Source organism: Ostrea edulis, chromosome 5 (assembly GCF_947568905.1).
Source record: "Ostrea edulis chromosome 5, xbOstEdul1.1, whole genome shotgun sequence".
In the NCBI taxonomy this organism is placed as follows: domain Eukaryota; kingdom Metazoa; phylum Mollusca; class Bivalvia; order Ostreida; family Ostreidae; genus Ostrea; species Ostrea edulis.
In genome coordinates this window covers 19,793,213-19,811,381 of record NC_079168.1, presented here as the reverse complement: position 1 = coordinate 19,811,381, position 18,169 = coordinate 19,793,213, and the positions used below count along the sequence as shown (strand labels likewise).

At 35.0% G+C, this 18,169-nt stretch overlaps 2 protein-coding genes across 29 annotated transcripts in view; one reads left to right on the top strand and one right to left on the bottom strand.

The window, feature by feature from the left end:
- Positions 1 to 6,333, bottom strand: part of LOC125648954 (unconventional myosin-IXa-like) — a 74,120-nt gene extending 67,787 nt beyond the window's left edge. For 23 of the 27 annotated variants that reach the window (XM_056166915.1, XM_056166919.1, XM_048876022.2 and 20 more), the window contains exon 1: positions 6,231 to 6,319. The gene's annotated coding sequence lies outside the window, so the exon portion shown is untranslated. Of the gene's footprint in view, positions 1 to 6,230 lie in introns of all 27 variants that reach the window. The other 4 variants (XM_048876021.2, XM_056166910.1, XM_056166923.1 and 1 more) reach the window with 1 other exon arrangement.
- On the top strand, positions 1,894 to 17,926 carry LOC125650997 (cilia- and flagella-associated protein 161-like). 2 transcript variants are annotated; one of them, XM_048879592.2, is made up of 8 exons: positions 1,894 to 2,036; positions 11,190 to 11,373; positions 11,794 to 11,883; positions 11,994 to 12,235; positions 13,638 to 13,722; positions 16,631 to 16,789; positions 17,076 to 17,149; positions 17,321 to 17,926. In XM_048879592.2, the coding sequence occupies exons 2-8, from the start codon at positions 11,302 to 11,304 to the stop codon at positions 17,454 to 17,456; spliced, it is 858 nt and encodes a 285-aa protein (XP_048735549.2). In that variant the 5' UTR covers positions 1,894 to 2,036; positions 11,190 to 11,301; the 3' UTR covers positions 17,457 to 17,926. The 2 variants fall into 2 exon arrangements, with proteins under 2 accessions (XP_048735549.2, XP_056022911.1); XM_056166936.1 differs by lacking the exon at positions 1,894 to 2,036 and having other exon boundaries at positions 11,234 to 11,373; positions 16,631 to 17,926.
- The last annotated feature ends 243 nt before the right edge of the window (positions 17,927 to 18,169 follow it).

Sequence of the window (18,169 nt, the reverse complement as noted above, 5' to 3'; positions counted from 1 at the left end):
AACCATTAGGCCATTTCAACTTAATTGATAGATTATCATCCCCGACCACCCCATAAAAATCGACCCGCCCCGAATTTTTTTATTTTGCGAAACTTGTGATTTCCGGAAAATGTTCATGTCCAACTCCGGTATTTACACTTCTTGTTTACATTTCCGGTATAGCAAAGCCATGTGAAGAATATGGTTTCTTGCATTCTTACCAGCGTAATTCTTGAAAAACTTTGGTATTTTTTCTGTGTTTGAAATTAAGCTTAATCTGGAATTCGTCTGTGAAATAAGCATAGATTGATATCCAACTGGCATTAAATGAAGTACTTCTGTTGACAAAAACTCATTTGTCATATTTAATATTTTTCTCAGAAAATAAAAATTTTAAAAATAAAATCCTCCCACCCACCCCATACATTTGGTGACCCTGAATGATAATCTACTAATTAAATTGAATTGGCCTTACCTAAAGGGGCATGGGCAGGATTTGAGATGAACATTATCAAATCTTATCTTTCCATTTTCATTATTTACAATGCTTAACTAAGGTATTTCTAATGATCAGCAAAAATTTGGAAGTTGGTTGTTGAGTTACAAAAGATTGATTGATTGATTGATTGATGTTTTTCGCCACACTCAACAATTTTTCAGTTATCTGGTGGCACTCAGTTTTTATTGGTGGAAGAGAGAACCCAGATACAATGTACCTGGGAAGAGACCACCGACCTTCCGAAAGTAAACTGGGAAACTTTCTCACTTACCGGCGCAAGCGGGATTCGAACCCGCACCAACTGAGGTGAGAGGCAGTGTAATTTTGAGTGCGATGCTGTAACGACGCGGCCACAGAGGCCCCCCGTTACAAAAGAGATACAGAACTCATAATTTTGTTACGGTATAGATATAAACAAGGCCTGTGCCATGTTTTTGTTTACATAGGTTAAATTTCATTTAAAAGCATATTTTTTTTCAAATTACAAGTTTATTCTAAACACATTTAAACAGTGTTTGTCATTATTGGACAGACACATGGACGGACAGTGCCATACCATAGTACATCCACACTGACGATGGGCATATAATAAATGTTTGAAATGCACAGTATTATTATAGTGAAAATAAACCATTCTTAATCACTTGAAATTAGACATTTCATTGTCTGTTTATTGGGTATATTTGTACACATCTGTGTTCTCACCATGTTTCAGAGTTGATAATATATGTAATTCTGTGCATATCAATGTACACTTGAAATAGTGTACAGACCCCTAATCACGTAACAACAGAGTGAGAGTACAAAATCGACATCTAATTGTCCAATTCTGTCAATTTCACAACGATTCTTATCAATTCATAACCTTACCTGCATCATAAAACAATAGTACATGTAAAAGAAATGACTCATAGTAGCCCCAATTAAATTGCTTCCCTTACTCAATTCAAAAACACCAATCAGAACCATGCTCAGCCTTTTCTGAAGACAAAACATCAATGACTGTGATTTCTCTTACTGCACGTAACAAAAACATCATCAAAAAACCTGACTTTGATCTATATCCCTGATGAGTACAGGAACTCTGTCACCATATGTATAAAATATCAAAGTGATATCAAGGCATTTCAAAAATTAATGTCTATTTAACATTTCACATCACGCAAAAGATCTAACCTCTTTTAAAGACATATGCAACGTTTCTCATAAATATAGATTAATTTTCTTGACATTTCACGTACAATTCACTTGCATTATATCTTGCCTCTACAAAAAATCTTGGGGTATATCACCATGTGCGTTTTAGAGTTGGCATATTTTGATAGCTTCTGGTTGTTGTAAGTAAAAATATAAAATCAGCAGATGATTTTATATTTTTACTTACTACAATACATAGAGCTGAGCTCTTATGTATTGTAATAAGTTGTATAAATGAACGTTACCATAGCGGCGGCGGAGAGCAAATTCTTTGGAACAACTGGTTATCGAACCCGGGACCCTTGCATTGCTAGATACGTGATACAACCACTGAGCTACCCAGACTGATATACAGAGTATGGTAATATATTACTACAATATAAAATTTAAATAACCGCTGAGCTACCCAGATCGATATACAGAGTATGGTAATATATTACTACAATATAAAATTTAAACCTATTTCAGAAATCAAGAACTCTTCATATCAAGGAAATGAAAAAATAATTTTAAAGAAAATGTCCTTAATTCTTCATAGTAACTGAAATCAACAGTTGATAACTAAAGGTCAATGTTAAAAAAAATCCAGATGGGATTTAGATATTCTATTATTTACAATAGTTTTTATTTCAGTAAATAATCAAAAGATTAACTCATAGCTAATACTAACTTATCCTCCATGATTCAGGTCTCGAAATACTCGCAAAATGCGAGTACATTTGAAAAATAGCGAGTAAAAATAGTGGACGCTCGAAAATCTTAGCGAGTGGTGATTTACAAACTATGATCGTATCGTATCTGTTTTATACGGTGGTGCGCTATTCGCGATTTCAACAACCGTTACTATCCGGATTTTTCTTTTATGATTTTTTAAGAAACTAGGAGTCAAACAAATGCTTTAGAGGTCGGACATCGCGCATCGCATTATGATGAAAAATAGACATCTGCCACGAGTCCTGTTCACCAATAGGGGTGATTAAATTGAATTCAAAGTATGAGGTTTTTGTTATTCATTTATCTAAAAAAAAAAAAAAAAATCGGAGTCTATGTTTTACCAAGTCTTACGGTAGTTATTTTTATCACAATCATGAGAATGTCCTATCTAAATTGATTTATAGTCAAATTGAGGTCAGGTTGTAGTGATGATACGAGTGCATTGCTCACCACGTAGACGATTATCAAAAAAGTTCATGGGGCTCGTGATCGTGCTGCTTATAAAACCATGAGTCTGGGATTCGCTTTGAAAAATCAGGTTGTGAATTAGAGGTGCGATAATCAAAAGACCTAAACATTGCACCATATGACTTACGTAACTTAGTGTCTTGTCCAAACGGTGCCTGTTGACCCACTAGGCTCAGTAATGATGGGGAAAATCATTGATTTAAAAAAAAAAACACGGAAAAAGAGCACTGCTTCATTATTTCTATTTTAGCTTTTAGGTTTTCATTTTAGCCTGTGGTAGAAAACGTTAATTTCGACCCCTGATGATTGTGTACCTAACTTTCTGTAAAGTTAAGAATTCTTTCTACCTGTGTATGAGGCTATTTTTCAATCACAGAAATGGCCAAGTAGTTACTATTGTTGGAATACTCCAGTGATTTGGGGGAAATAGTTGTGAAAGTTACTGAGACTGATACGTTTTTTTTATAACTGCAAATTTGTTATCACAATTTCCTTTTCATATGAAGATTGTTAGATTGAATGATTACTGTTTAACGTCCCTCTTGAGAATTGACATATGGAGATGTCACAAGGGTGCCCCGATATATTGAGATCTCGATATATATTGATATTAAGTCTTTGCCGAGTATTGATACACAACCTTCGATACACTTACCAATATATTTCTTTGCATATTCGGGTTAACTTTCAATAATTTTGATCAGGATCGACCTTTCTAATACTATTTATGCAAAATGTTGAGAAAATCGAAATGACAAAAAAAAACCAAAAAAACATAAGCAAAATGCAATCTGTGTTCAGCAGTAGTCGCCACATCAGGAGAGACAACAAATTTCTTACTAGATTTAATAGTTCCCGAGCCTTGACCATATGCCATAAGCACGAGTGTAAGATTCTATTTATCTCACAACTATCATTAAATGCACATTTTAATTTACAGTCTATCTCACAACCCAAGTGTCACAGAAAGTTTTTGCTTTTAATACCAGACTTTCGAGATACGGATCCATTCTGACTTTTATCGCGTGTTGAACATATTTGTAGGACGCATCTAAATGCGCCTTTTCCTTCAATCTAATTTACACCCAGGTACTAAGCACCAATAGTGACTTGGATCGTCATCGTAGGACTGTGCATAGCTCTTTACAGACCGTCTGCTAGCGAAACAAAATTTGTATCGATGTCAACTTTGCCCTACAATTGGTTATTATCACGTGACTGTGGTGTATAAACGTCAAATATAATCGGTCATTCCGGCACATCCCGAAAGTTCTGTATTCCATGGTGACGTCGTCGCTATGTCACGGTTTGAAAAAACTTGAAATTCTATTCACTTCATAAAAGACACACAATCCTCTTGGAACAACCTTTGTGACAAAACAAGGTCTTTTACCATCAATGTTATCAATTTCAAAGGATGATATGTTGTTTTGTTTTTGTGGTGCATGAATGATTGACCTAACTAATTTGCATCATTATAAACCTGTGCTACGAGTTCATATCATTTTTCGAAACCTGGAATCTGGAAAATATATTTATGTACTGCAGAATCAAATATACACCAAGCTGTAAACACTGATAAAGGAACACGCTTATTGTTGACACCCAAGGGAAAATGATGAGTGTCAAGATGTGCACTCAGGACAAGAGGACCTTATTGTTGAAAAAGCATTAGGAGTGTGGAAATCTGAAATATTCTCTTAAAGAGTGATGAAAAGAGTGGGCTTGTTCCTTAGCTTGTTTCATTTTTATCTGCGACTTCTAAATGGACCAAGCTGTTACTTTGAAAGAATAAAATTTGGTCTCTTATATATGATTTTAGCTTGGAGCTTATCATTATAGAGAGCAGAGCTCTCCCTATAGGTAACGAGTACATGTTTAAAATGAAAATTTAGAAAACTAATGAAAAATTAAACCATACCTATGGAACTTGAAAATTTTGGTCCCAATGGCGACAATTCGAATATTAACACGTGGATAGGTATTTCTCCATTTTGAATCTCGTATACCCTAGTTCATGTCGTTCTGAGATGTTACATAAAATCCGTAAAAGCATGTAAATCTTATTTTTTTAATCATATATAATCACTCCTCGATGGCTGAAATATTGCCAAAACGGCGTAAAACCCGAATCAATCAATGCGATTGTGCCATGTCTCCTATGTAAATTTGCTAAATAGCGTCGTTGAATATGACGTCACGATGCACTGTTTACATCAATTGAGTTATATTTCCCGCGTTCAATATATAGGCGGATCAAATGTCCAAAATTAAGATGCTTTGATAAAGCTCTGTCCTCGCGCTAACTTCGGGTTGTTTTTTGTCCTGTTATGGATCTAGATACTAATGCCAATATTTTTTGCTTCGCCCTCAAACACGGTCACGCCCGTAAGACAATAATATGTTTTACGGCGTGACCGTGTTTGAGGGCGAAGCAAACAAATTTTGGCATTGGTATCTATATCCAAAACAGAACAAAGACAACCCGAAGTTAGCACGAGGACGGAACTGTATCAAAGCATCCTAATTTTGGATATTTGATCCGCCTACATATTGAACGCGGGAAATATAACGCAATTGATGTAAACAGTACATTGTGACGTCATATTCAGCGTATTTAGAAAATTTACAAACATAGCATTTGAACCACAACAACAAACATGGCGTTAATCGTGGAGTGATTATATATGATTAAGAAAATAAAATTTACATGCTTTTACGAATTTTATGTAACATCTCAGAACGACATGAACTAGGGTAGACAAGATTCAAAATGGAGAAATACATGTCCACGCGATAATATTCGAATCGACGCCATTAGTACCAAAATTTTCAAGTTCCATAGGTATGGTATAGTTTTTCATTATTTTTCTATATTTTCCTTTTAAACATGTATATACGTGTTACCTATAGGGAGAGCTCCGCTCTCACGGCCCTTGGGTCCACTGGACCAATGATAACCATTTTCATAATGAATCACTTGTCCTCATTCGTGATACTTGGCATCAATATTTTTAATATCACCGAGTTTATTAACCATATAATCAAACGTCAAAGACAGCCTATCTGCTTTCTTTGGCAATAACTAGAGGTCTGTGTGCCTGTTAGCACAGATTTTAATTCAATTTGATTCTCATTGTACAATTTTTCAGAATAAAAAGAACCCTCAACATATCTGTCAAAACTCGGAACTTAGATGACCAGACTAGAGTGTATCAAGTCTGAAAACCATCCTTCTTGCAAGCATGCTAAAGCATAACCCTTACATGATTTCATACATATTTGTGCATATACTGAAATCCTTATTTTACTCTAAAGAACACATTTGTGTTGTTTCCTATACACAAAACATGGAAATTTGTTGCATATTTACCTACCTTCCTGAAAATATTATCTTCCCTGCTCTGATTACTCACATGACGTGAATATATTTCTATCATTTGGTTGGACAATATTTCTTTCATGATAAAAACAAAACCGTACTGGAAACGGATGAGAAAAGACGAATTAAATATACGGTACTCAATATATATATATCATATATATATTTTAATTAAATAATTTATTCTTCATTCGTGCGACTTTCTATACAAGTATTCATAGGAAAATAAAGACGCCCAGTGTGCGTAATTTTATATGTTGCTTCTGCTCTTTTTATCTATGCAGGCTTTTTATGTGGTGTCTTTGCATGGCTTAGATTTTCCCCCCTCTATTTTATCTTCCTAGTAATTTCTGGCTTGCAGGGTTAAGTATTACGATGAATTTAAATTTATATTTACTTGTAATCATCGTTTATTTATAATTATATTTAGTTATACTTCTAGTGTTTGGTTCTCCTCCAGATGCCTGTAGATATACAGAGAATATCAATCTGAATTCATATAATATAAATTGTTGGTACAAAAACATTAATTATTTTAAGGAAAAAATTTTAAGGACAAAATTGGCATTTTGGTACCCAATTGTAAAAATCTCAAATTCTCATTTTTCAAAAAAACAAATGAAGAATCAGGTACGGAAACAATTTTTACTTTACTGGTCAAAACGACGTGAAGAGGATCAGAAATCAGGAAAACTCACAACATATTTTTCGTATAAAGAAAACTTTACTATGGAAAGTTATATATTTTTAGAATCCCTAGAATTAAGAAAAACTCTATGTAGATTTCGAATTAGTGCACATGACCTTCGAATTGAAAGAGGAAGATGTGAATTTACAAAAACCAATTCTGGCCAGAAGATTTCTTTAGAAAGAAACAAACGAATATGTGAATTATGTAACCTTAATTGTGTTGAAGATGAATTTCATTTCCTTGTTGATTGCCCATTCTATGTTGAAGAGAGAAATATGTTTTTTAATGGTATATACAAGCTCAACAAAAAAATTATCTATCTAACAAATAAGGACAATTGGTTGATGATTAATGAAGACAAACCAGTAATTGTCAAATTGAGTGAATATTTAGTGCAAACTTTCAGAAAAAGAAGTGATGCTTTAAAACTGCAAAAATCATTATAGTTTATTATTCATATATTGGTATAATACTGATACTGTCCATCTACTTGTATATATACTTGATTAGCAATTCATATATGTATGTACTTGTTTCCCCAACATGCTGCATCCACATGCAGTTTGCAGTCTATGTAACCCGTAGTTAATGTTGTAAACTTTCTTTCTTTTTTTAATTTCCTTCTTTATAAGCTGTCTTACTGTTATGCCCTCTGGGCCCAAAATTGGAATAAACTTATTTTATCTTATACTTACATGCATGGACTCTTCTTCTCTTTTGTGAATCTGTGATATATCTGTGTATATATGTACATGTATATATGCTTGCTATATGTCTTAAGGTGGATCGATCCTCATGTGACTTTTCAATATTAATGGTTTTAATATAGTTTAATTTGGTTAATAACCACAGAAAATGTGTATGTTGCCACCTTTTTGAAGATGTCAGACATACAAAAACGGAAATGTTAACATCAGAAAATCACACATTTTCGTTATTCAAAATAATTAGAATAGATAAAAACTTGTTGAAATGACGAATTTTAAATGTCAACAGTTTAAAAAAAAAAGTTGATTCATAAATATGTATAGGTTAATTGTGGACAATAGGGAAACCATGCAGTAGAAGAAATACCAGTATAGGAGTTATTGCCCTCGACAAAATTTTGTTTAAATTATAAACTTAAGAGTTGATTATCTGTGGAAAATATAAACCTTTTCAGTATTAATAGATTACAAATTATTTTATTTTATGCAGTGATTAAAATTCCTCTGAAAGATATATTTCTATCATGCGCAAAGTTTAATCTAAGAAGATTTTTGCAAAAACCTATGAGGGACGATCAACCTTAAATGTGATAGTCGGTTAAAAAGCCCCACAGAGCTTGTGCTGATTTATTAAATTGATGTATATAGTACCGACTTTAAATAAAATTTACTTATTTGCTTAAAATGTATTTCCAGGTAGACACACACAAATGCGCGCGCACACACACCGTCCAGTCCACTTCTCTCAAGGGAATGATACATTATATGATTTATGAAAAATTAGGACCCAAACGGGCATAACACTGAACATGATAAGACATGTATTACAGTGCTGGATTTAAGGGGGGCGCAGCCGGCGCCCCCCCCCCCCTTTAAATTTTAAAATTTAAGGTAAATCGCGGTATTGGCCTATCTTGTTTAGAAAAATGTACTAAACGATATAAGAAGCAATAATTTCGTCCACTCCCGAGGAAATAAATGACAAAATCTTTTGATTTCTTGAATTTTTTAATTTGGAAAACTTAATTTTTTCCAAAAACCCTTTAAATTTGCGTCATTTTACTAATTTCAACATATCAAAAATGATAGAAAATAGTACAAATGACTTGAATAGGAGACATATTTCAAGCCCTATAAAATCTGTAAAACCCAAGAACTTACAGGGGCTTCGCCCCCATGACCAACTGGGGGCCTCAAGGCGGCCCCTAGACCCCCTGCCTCATAAAGTGCCCACCCCCCACCCCCCGTAACTGCAATTCCTGGATCCGCCCCTGTATATGATTCAAATCACAATACAGAACTTAGTCCAAGTACACAAATATAATTTTCATACACATGCAATGGACTTACTCAAAATTCATTATGAATATGGTGTTGTCATGCTGATTATGGACTCAGCTGAAATGGGAACATGCAAGTAACACATTATCTTGTTTTGTTAGTTATTATATGATTTTTAAAAAAGGGTAGCAAGAGGATTTTATAGGACACAATTAATTCAGTTGTGAAATATCGATCTACTTCTACCCAAAGCAACATACTCAATGCTATCAAAATACACCAAGCATACCTAACATATCTAAATTAACTTTTAAAGTCAATGCAAAACATCGGCGCTATCCACAAATTCATGAAAAACTTAATGATACTGTTTCTGTAGATTATAATACGATGTAGAGGGTAGCAAGAGACGATGCTATAGGTTTATGTAAAACATCCATTTAAAACTACCCGAAGCAGTATACACAATTACACACACATTGCAGTGGCGGATTTAAGGGGGTGGGGGGGGGGTGGTGGGGGTGCGCAGCCGGCACGCGCCCCCTAAATTTTTCAAAATTAACGTAAATCGTGGTCACTTGTTTAGAAAAATGTGAACGATAATAGAAGCAATAATTTCTTCCACTCTCGGGGAAATAAAAGACAAAATCTTTAGATTTTTTGAAGGATATTTATTCGGAGAACTTACATTTCTCCCCAAAACCCTTAAAATTTGAGTCATTTCATTAATTTCGCCTTATATCAAAATTGGCAGGAAAGAGTAAAAATGACTACTTAGGAGACATATTTCAAGCTCTATAAAATCTGTACAATCCTGAAGCTTCAGGGGGCTTCGCCCCCTGGACCCCCCCCCCCCCCCCACTGGGGGCCGCAAGGCGACCCCCAGACCCCCTGCCTCATATACCTGAGGCCCCCCTAACCACTATTCCTGGATCATCCCCTGCATAGTAAGCATAGAACGTCGTACTGGTAATAACCTGAAACGTACACCTTCATCTTCAAGTTTTAATTTCACTTTTTGAGAAGCCCCCCCCCCCCCCATTTTTTTTTTTTTTTTTACAATGATCATTATCTATCATTATATGGGATATATTCTTTTTTTTTTAATTCAGAATTTCTCATGATATCACCTTTCATCGCAGCAAACCCGTGTTTTGTTTTAGACAAGTCAGCTTCCTTCCAACATCTCCGCCTGCTCCCTACTGGGTGACTGGCTCTACCAATATTTTTGATAGTAGAAGTAGTGAATGAGAAAGATTGTAAGCTTGGAAGATATGAATTGAACCCAAGTGGTAAAGGATGAGTGATTGTTACATGGTTCCACAGAAATATAAACTATACAAAACAGTTATTGTGTTTTTCATTGTTACTTGAATATTTCACTCATATGGAAACGTCACCACTGCCGGTGAAGGGCTGCAAAATTTAGGCCTATGCTCGGCGCTCATGGCCATTAAGGGAGCTTTATATATCGTGCCACACCTGCTGTGACACTGGAACTCGGTTTTTGCGGTCTTATCGGAAGGACCGCCACATTTAGTCGCCTCTTACGACAAGCAAGGGGTACTGAGGACCCTATTCTAACACGGATCCCCACGGGATTATTGAAATTATGAAGCATTACACTAAAATCAATGTTATTTATCATATTATTTCAATTGGAATTTAAAAACTTTAAGCTATGCACACACACTATCCCCTCCCCCGATTTAAGAAATCGAAGGCAGGGAGGGAGCGGGGTGTTGAGGCAGTTCTGGCAGATATTTTAAAGTCTCCACCCCTTCCCCCACCCTGTAGGATTTCGATCGAGGGCGGCACTACTGTGTTTTAGTTTTAGACAAGTCAGCTTCCATCAACCCCCCCCCCCCCCACACACACACACACTTTGGACGTTAAACGATATAAGCGCCTATTTCCTAGAAGTTCAAAGTTTCCATTATTTAAGCCCTCGTAGAGTTCCAGAGTAATCTCTCCGAGCCGGGGAAAGTTGTGTATGGCATATCCCAATATTTACCCCAGAGAGCTAAAATTCTGCAGCTATAGCTATAAGATATAAAGATCGCAATGGTTTTTAAAGTCAACTAATAAGAAACGAGAAAAAATCCTCATGATATCACCTTTTATTTCCGGGAATAGCATGTTTGTCCGTTGAGGTTTTAAATGTCAGTTTGAGACAGGACGAATAAAAATTAAAATAATTATATATATCCACGATATTGTTTCGAATTAATATGAAAAAGATATGTAGTTATTTCTTTTTTTCATTTAAAGCCGCCTACCAGCTATTGATTTTCCTTTTCAAACTAAATTATTTGCTGCGGTCCTTATGTGTTGCCAAGGAAAACATCCGTAATAGTGGAAGTAGTGTACAGATAGAATAAAGATGACAAACGTGAGGACTTACAACCCGTCTGTGCGAGTAGGAAACTGGAATGAAGACATCCAGTTGGAGGAGGTACTAAATTAATTTATTTTACGTCATTTGCATAAATGGTTTCCCCTCTGTTATTCCGCTTTGCAGTCCACAGGGGCCTGTCACGAAATATGTAAAGGGTCATATTTAAAAGAAGGCAAATATTTCGTGACAGGCCCCTGTGTGCAGTCTTCTAGGAACTAGACAGTGTTAACTTACACTTTAGATATAGAAATATTTTCAAGAACAGCAAGGGATAAAGAAGCAATTGAAATAAACAGATGTGATTGTCACAAAACAGCTACCATAAATATATGTGCTTGTTGTTATACAGTACTGTGTATGTGTGTGGCATATAAATACATAATTTAGCAGCACAAATATGAGTTACTTGAAGGTAATCATTAAGATAAAATTCATTTCCGGAACAAGTAATTGTGCTTAATATTCTAAACTTAACAGGACACATTAAAAGATTTCTTAGAAAAGAGGGAAAAGGGACAGCTCCTATGCCAGAAAAGAACAAAACTTGAACAAACTATTTTTAAGCAGGTAAGCATGATTTATGTATTGGGTATCACTGTTTGTCAAAAAATCTGAACCATGCATATAACTTGAAACATTCTTATTCTTATAATAAATTTTCTTTTCTTTTGTTAAAGCTGGACCTTAGTATATCAAGAGACGGTTGTGTTCACTTTGGGGATATTGTGAGTTTGCGATGTCCAGCAACAAAAGATCGTACAAAGTACACGGCCAACAAAGACCCACGAGATGCTTGTCAGCTTTGTGTAACACCAGCTATTAACAAAATTCTTGAAGCTCAAAAACTTGAAGGGCCCTGTCAAGTATCTGCATCTAAGGACCTCTGTTCCAATCTCAGAAGCTCCTTTGTAATAAAAAGGTTAGAGGCAAACCTTTATGAAAGCATAAACAGTTACAACATATCACTGAAATTGTGTTGCCAATCACACTCAAGTAATAGTCACATGATGACATGAGATGATGTTTACAAAATATTGTTGAGTTATTGCACACGAGGAGACAGAGCTTCCTGAGTGTGCAGTGACGAAACAATATTTTGTATACATCATCGAGCTGTCAATCATGTAACTGATTTCTGCCATGACCTTGTCACTGACAATTTGTCAAGCATCGGCTCATATAATGTAAATTGATTAGTTTGTTCACACATTTAAGTTTTACATACAAATATCCAGCAGCTCATTCTTCGAAAAAATTCTCTGAAAGAATCATAAGGGTTACAAATTATCATAAGCAAGCCCCTAGGTCTTCATTTTGATTAGTTTCAAACTTGTTCAAACTATGACCCCTCATTGGGACCAAAACATTGTGACAATAGGAGCCCCAATATAAAATGTAAGGTTGGAAATTTAGAATACACATATTCAGCAATGTTCCTTAGACTCGTTAAAACTTTACACACCTAATTAAGACACATGTTACTTTCTTTGGAATCAGTGGAACAATTTTTCAATCCACATCATCTTGAGTCATTTTCAGCATCAGTCCAATACCTGAGGCCATATCAAGTTTTTATTGTGCATCTTGGTGGAAATAACCAGGAATCTTCTCAAGAAAAAAACAAAGGCACAATTGTCAAAGTTTACAATATGCAAGCATCCTTCTGTAGTGTGGAAATAAGACTCAAGAGCCGAGAACTGGACCACAGTAGGGTGCCAAAGCTTTACATGATAAGAATACACAGGAAAATTACTTGAAATTCTACTTTGCAAGAGCAACAAGTGTATAATTTTCATCATTCAAGCATCCATATGTGTAAAAGCGTGGTATAAAATCATCTTTGTTCAAACTATGACCCCTAAGGTTAGGGCAAGTGTGGTTTTACTAAGGAATTTAGAAATAAAAAAAACCTCACATTTAATACAAGTTTATATTCAAACTCCATACCACAAGGCCACAATATAGTTTGAGTTTTTAATTAGGATTATAACTCATTTATGCTCAGTTTTATGTGTTGGTTTAATGCTATGGTTTTAAAACGTGATAATTTTATTGACAACTTTCAATTCAACTTTGCTAAACCCGTCTTCTGGATTTGGTCAGGATTACAATAATGGTTCAAAGTCTACTTTAAATTTTTCAAGGCTAAACTATTCAAGATTATTCAAAATATGACGAGTCCATGCAGTTATAGACTAACTGTGAATGACATACAATTTATGTATACATGTATTTCATTATTGAACTTGACATTTCCATATATCTGTAAGAATGCAAATTTTTGTTAAGGTCTATATGATAAATACTCATTTTTATTTCAGTATTGATGGGAGCAAACAGAAAGGAGAACCACTGAGATATGGCGACCTGTTTTATCTGTGTACTCTAGACAATGAGGGAGGAGATGTAAGTGTAATGTCCCCTCAGTAACCTCAATGATGTGAAGGGACGAAGGGGGCTTATTTTATTGTCTCCAGCACATTATTGTCCCAAGGCACTTCTAGAATATTAATGGTACCAGGTCCAAACTTGCATACTTACTCAGTAGCTTAACCAGATACTGGTACATATTTTGGGGTCAGGTCCTTGTTATCAAAATCATTCAATAGGTCTAACAATGATTGGAAGATCTTTCATGGAAGATGTTTCCAGATCAGTTATTTTCTGGGTATGTGTGTGATAAGGATGAAAGTTTTAGAACATGTCTACCATCAATTATATTAGTACATTGTATCCATGATCTCAGCATTGACCAACTTGCAACTGTGATATGTCTAGGAATGCATTCCAGTATTGTAACTGATATGTGGCTCAGTGGTTAGAATATTGAGCATTCGCCTCAAGACATAGAGGTCAAGGCTTTAAGTCCCACTTGTTCCATCGCTGCAGCAAACCCAAGACGTAAACATATTGGCAGTGATTGCTCCCTCACCTAATGCTTGGCACTTACAACTTAATTAGAAGTGAGAGTTAAGGGTTTTTCAGATGAGACCTTAAAAACAGTTCTTGTTTTGTGGCACATTTATAAAGAACTTTCACTTCTGCGCCTTGCATGTCAATTTGTGACACTTCACATGAAGTTGGTGATGTCTCTACATGAGTGAAAAATACTCAAATGGATGTAAAATAATAAACAATGTGAAAGTGATTGTCATGGTCGGGATGCTGTTAGTTTAACATTTTGAAATCATTATCGTATAACCAAAATATATTATTAGCTCACCTGAACCGAAGGTTCAAGTGAGCTATTCTGATCACATTTTGTCCGGCGTCCATCTGTCTGTCTGTCTGTCTGTAAACTTTTCACATTTTCGACTTCTTCTCCAGAACCACTGGGCCAATTTCAACCAAACATGGCCAAAAGCATCCTTGGGTGAAGGGCTTTCAAGTTTGTTCAAATGAAGGGCCATGTCCCTTTCAAAGGGGAGATAATCACAAAAATGCAAAAATAGGGTGGGGGTCATTTAAAAATCTTCTTCTCAAGAACCACTGGGCCAGAAGAGCTGAAATTTACCTGAAAGCTTCCTGACATATTGCAGATTCAAGTTTGTTCAAATCATGGCCCCCGGGGATAGGGTGGGGCCCCAAGGGGGGATCAAAGTTTTGCACACAAATATATAGGGAAAAACTTTTAAAATCTTCTTCTCAAGAACCACTAAGCCAGAAAAGCTGAGATTTACAAGAAAGCTTCCTGACATAATGTAGATTCAAGTTTGTTCAAATCATGGGTCCCTGGGGTTGAATGGGGCCACAATAGGGGATCAAAGTTTTACATACAAATATATAGGAAAAATCTTTAAAAATCTTCTTCTCAAGAACCACTGAGCCAGAAGAGCTGATTTTTACATGAAAACTTTCTGACATAGTGCAGATTCAAGTTTGTTCAAATCATGGCCCCCAGGGATAAGATGGGGCCCCAAGGGGGGATCAAAGTTTTACACACAAATATATAGGGAAAATCTTTAAAAATCTTCTTCTCAAGAATAGCAAAGCTGTGATTAATCATATTTATATGGAAGCATCTTCAGGTAGTGTAAATTCAAGTTTGTTCAAGTCATGCCCCCAGGGGGTAGGGAGGGGCCACAATAGGGGTTCAAAGTTTGACATTGAAATATTTAAAAAAATATATGTTCAAAAATCTTTATCTCAAGAAGAGCATAGTAATGATTAGTCATTTTAATGTAAAAGCATTATCAAGTAGTGCAGATTAAAATTTGTGGAATTCATGGTCCCCTGGCGAAGGTTGGGGCCACATAGAAGATCGATTTTTTTTTTTTTACATGGGAATATATAAGGAGGAGTGTTTAAGAAATTTTACATGGGAATATATAGGAAAAAATGTTTAAAATATTCTTATTAAAAACATCAGGACTTGATAACTCTACAACAAAAATATAAACAAAACCCCACCCACAGAAAAAAAAACCCCAGCAATATACCCCACCCACGTAATTTTTACTGGAATACTTGTAAGCTCATGCACAACCACTTGATTAAAAATATTGATGTCCAAGGTACCCTCTATGTTAAGATACAAACTTAAGGATAATACACTTAAATCCATTTATGCTCATTTTTTATTTTCAAAACAATTTCTTGTTTATGATTATCATTTCTATTCAAAGCATCTATGTACTGAATTTTGTTGATCTCCATTTTTCATTCAAATATACTGGGTAAACTTCCAAAAAATTAAAAAAACAAATATTTTTTCAGTTGTAAGCCTGTGGACTGATCACCACTATTTATATACACTTGTAAACTCAAAGGCTCACCTGTTCCATCAGATCACTTTACAAAAACAATTTTGACCTACATGTTTGTAAATGTAGATAAATTTTCAATTTTTTCTGCTCTTGTTAATTTTGCATCCAAATAAATCTAGTGATATAATTTCATTTTTGTCTTCATTTATAAATTAAGAAGAAGAAAACTCGCCGTCGATTCCTTTTGAACAATTTGGTGAATATCATTAATCTTGGCACCAAAAATCTTTGACTGAAGGGCATTCATTTGTTATAATTACACACTTAATGCACATATTTACAACGTGTATGACCCCCTATTGATTTTCTGGTCACACCTGCCATGTTGGGTTTAAAACATAAACACGCTTTTCTCAGGTGAGCGATGTGGCCCATGGGCCTCTTGTTAAGTATTGTTCAAACAGACTTTGACAAAAATTATATAAGCAAACATATTTATGTAAATTTTCCCCATATTAAAACATGTTTTTGATTTCAATAATCTTTTCTATAAATTTTGATTTAATTTTAACAAAGGTTTACATAAGCTTGTCTCTGATCCCTTACAGCTGTATTTGTCGAGCTGCCGTGCGACTCTGGAGAAGGCCGCTGCCAAATCACGGAAACAGGAGGTAACATTTGTCAGCGAGCCATCTTTTATGACAGAATGGAGAATTTTACACTACAACCCACAAATGAGGATGGAGTACGAAGGCATCCCTGTCCCAGTAAGTAATTTATGTTCGTCTGCTACAAACTGGGAACTCTTTAGAGGATTGAAGGTTTTGATTAAAACTGCTTCAAGTAAAGTTTTGTTACATGTAAGTCATGTACTACAGTGCTCAAGAATTATGTTAGAATGTGACATGTCATTTAACATACAAATATACAATATTTTTGTTACTTTGTTGAATATTTCAATGACGTATGTCAGCTGCAAAAGCAATGAATACCATAAACTCTATGGCAGTTATGTACGATAGCATCCAATGTTTTGTTCTTTATTTTTTTCAGGCCAATGGTATTGTCCTAATTAACCACAAATACACCAACAATGATTTGGCTGTGGAAGAGAATTTCGTTATCAGGTTAGATAATAGCAGACTGTATATCGTAAGTTGAATGAGTAAAAGCATTCCACCAGAAGTACCTACAGTATGAAATTGTGCATCTACACCATCAGTCCTACAGTTACCCGTAAATGTACAAATCATGTGTAGTACATTATGTCTACTAAATTTCTTGTTTCCGACTTACAGAACACCATTTGGATCCCAGGAATACGAAGTGTCATGTCACACATATTTAGATTCCCATCGAGCAGAAAAAGACGTCAACTACTTTGTGATTATGATGGGTGTACCTGGTGACGACGTTTACCCCGTCGCAAGTTAAAGAACGTCACACCTATATATAGTAACCAGTCTCCAAGAAATACATACAGCCAAATTCAGGTGCCATCAAAGGATTTTATGACTTGGCACCTGCATTTTTTAAAATTATTTTGGCATACTGCAGTTTTTATAAACAACTCTTGTGATATTTTTGTTTGTTCTTCATCCTTTGAGTATGGGTGTTGTATTTTTGAAGGAGGCCAACCTCATACACCAAATTTAACAAGGTTAATATCTTACTTTTGGTTGCAGAATTGAATTATGCAAAATGGGCATTTTAGGAAATTATGAAAAATGCTTTTTTTTTTTGGTTATTGCAGTTATGACTAATCATGCAAACACACTTTGAACTTGATTTATGTACTTCTTGTCAACAAACTGCCTTTTTATTCTTTCTGTGCAGTAATATAATATTTAAGAATTTGTAAATAAGTATATGTATACATATATAATAAAAAGTTTAAAAATATACATTTTACTTGCTTAATTTCCTTTATAGAACATGAAAAATACAATGTTCATATGATCCAAAGAATAGGTCATTTACAAGATCATTCTAGTCCCAGAGCCTCAGATATATTTTTGTTTGAAGTGAACTAGTATGTACAGTTGAACTTCGGTAACTTGAACACCGATATCTCGAATACCATATTATTATATATATTAAAGTCCTAACCACTTATTTTTAAAAAGTATATTACCCCGATATTTTGA

What these genes read in the sequence shown, in the direction of transcription:
- LOC125650997 (XM_056166936.1), top strand. Translation starts at nt 11,302, where the DNA reads ATGACAAACGTGAGGACTTACAACCCGTCTGTGCGAGTAGGAAACTGG. An exon ending in AAGACATCCAGTTGGAGGAG is followed by an intron (nt 11,374 to 11,793) that starts GTACTAAATTAA and finishes TAAACTTAACAG; the next exon opens with GACACATTAAAAGATTTCTT. An exon ending in TAGACAATGAGGGAGGAGAT is followed by an intron (nt 13,723 to 16,630) that starts GTAAGTGTAATG and finishes GATCCCTTACAG; the next exon opens with CTGTATTTGTCGAGCTGCCG.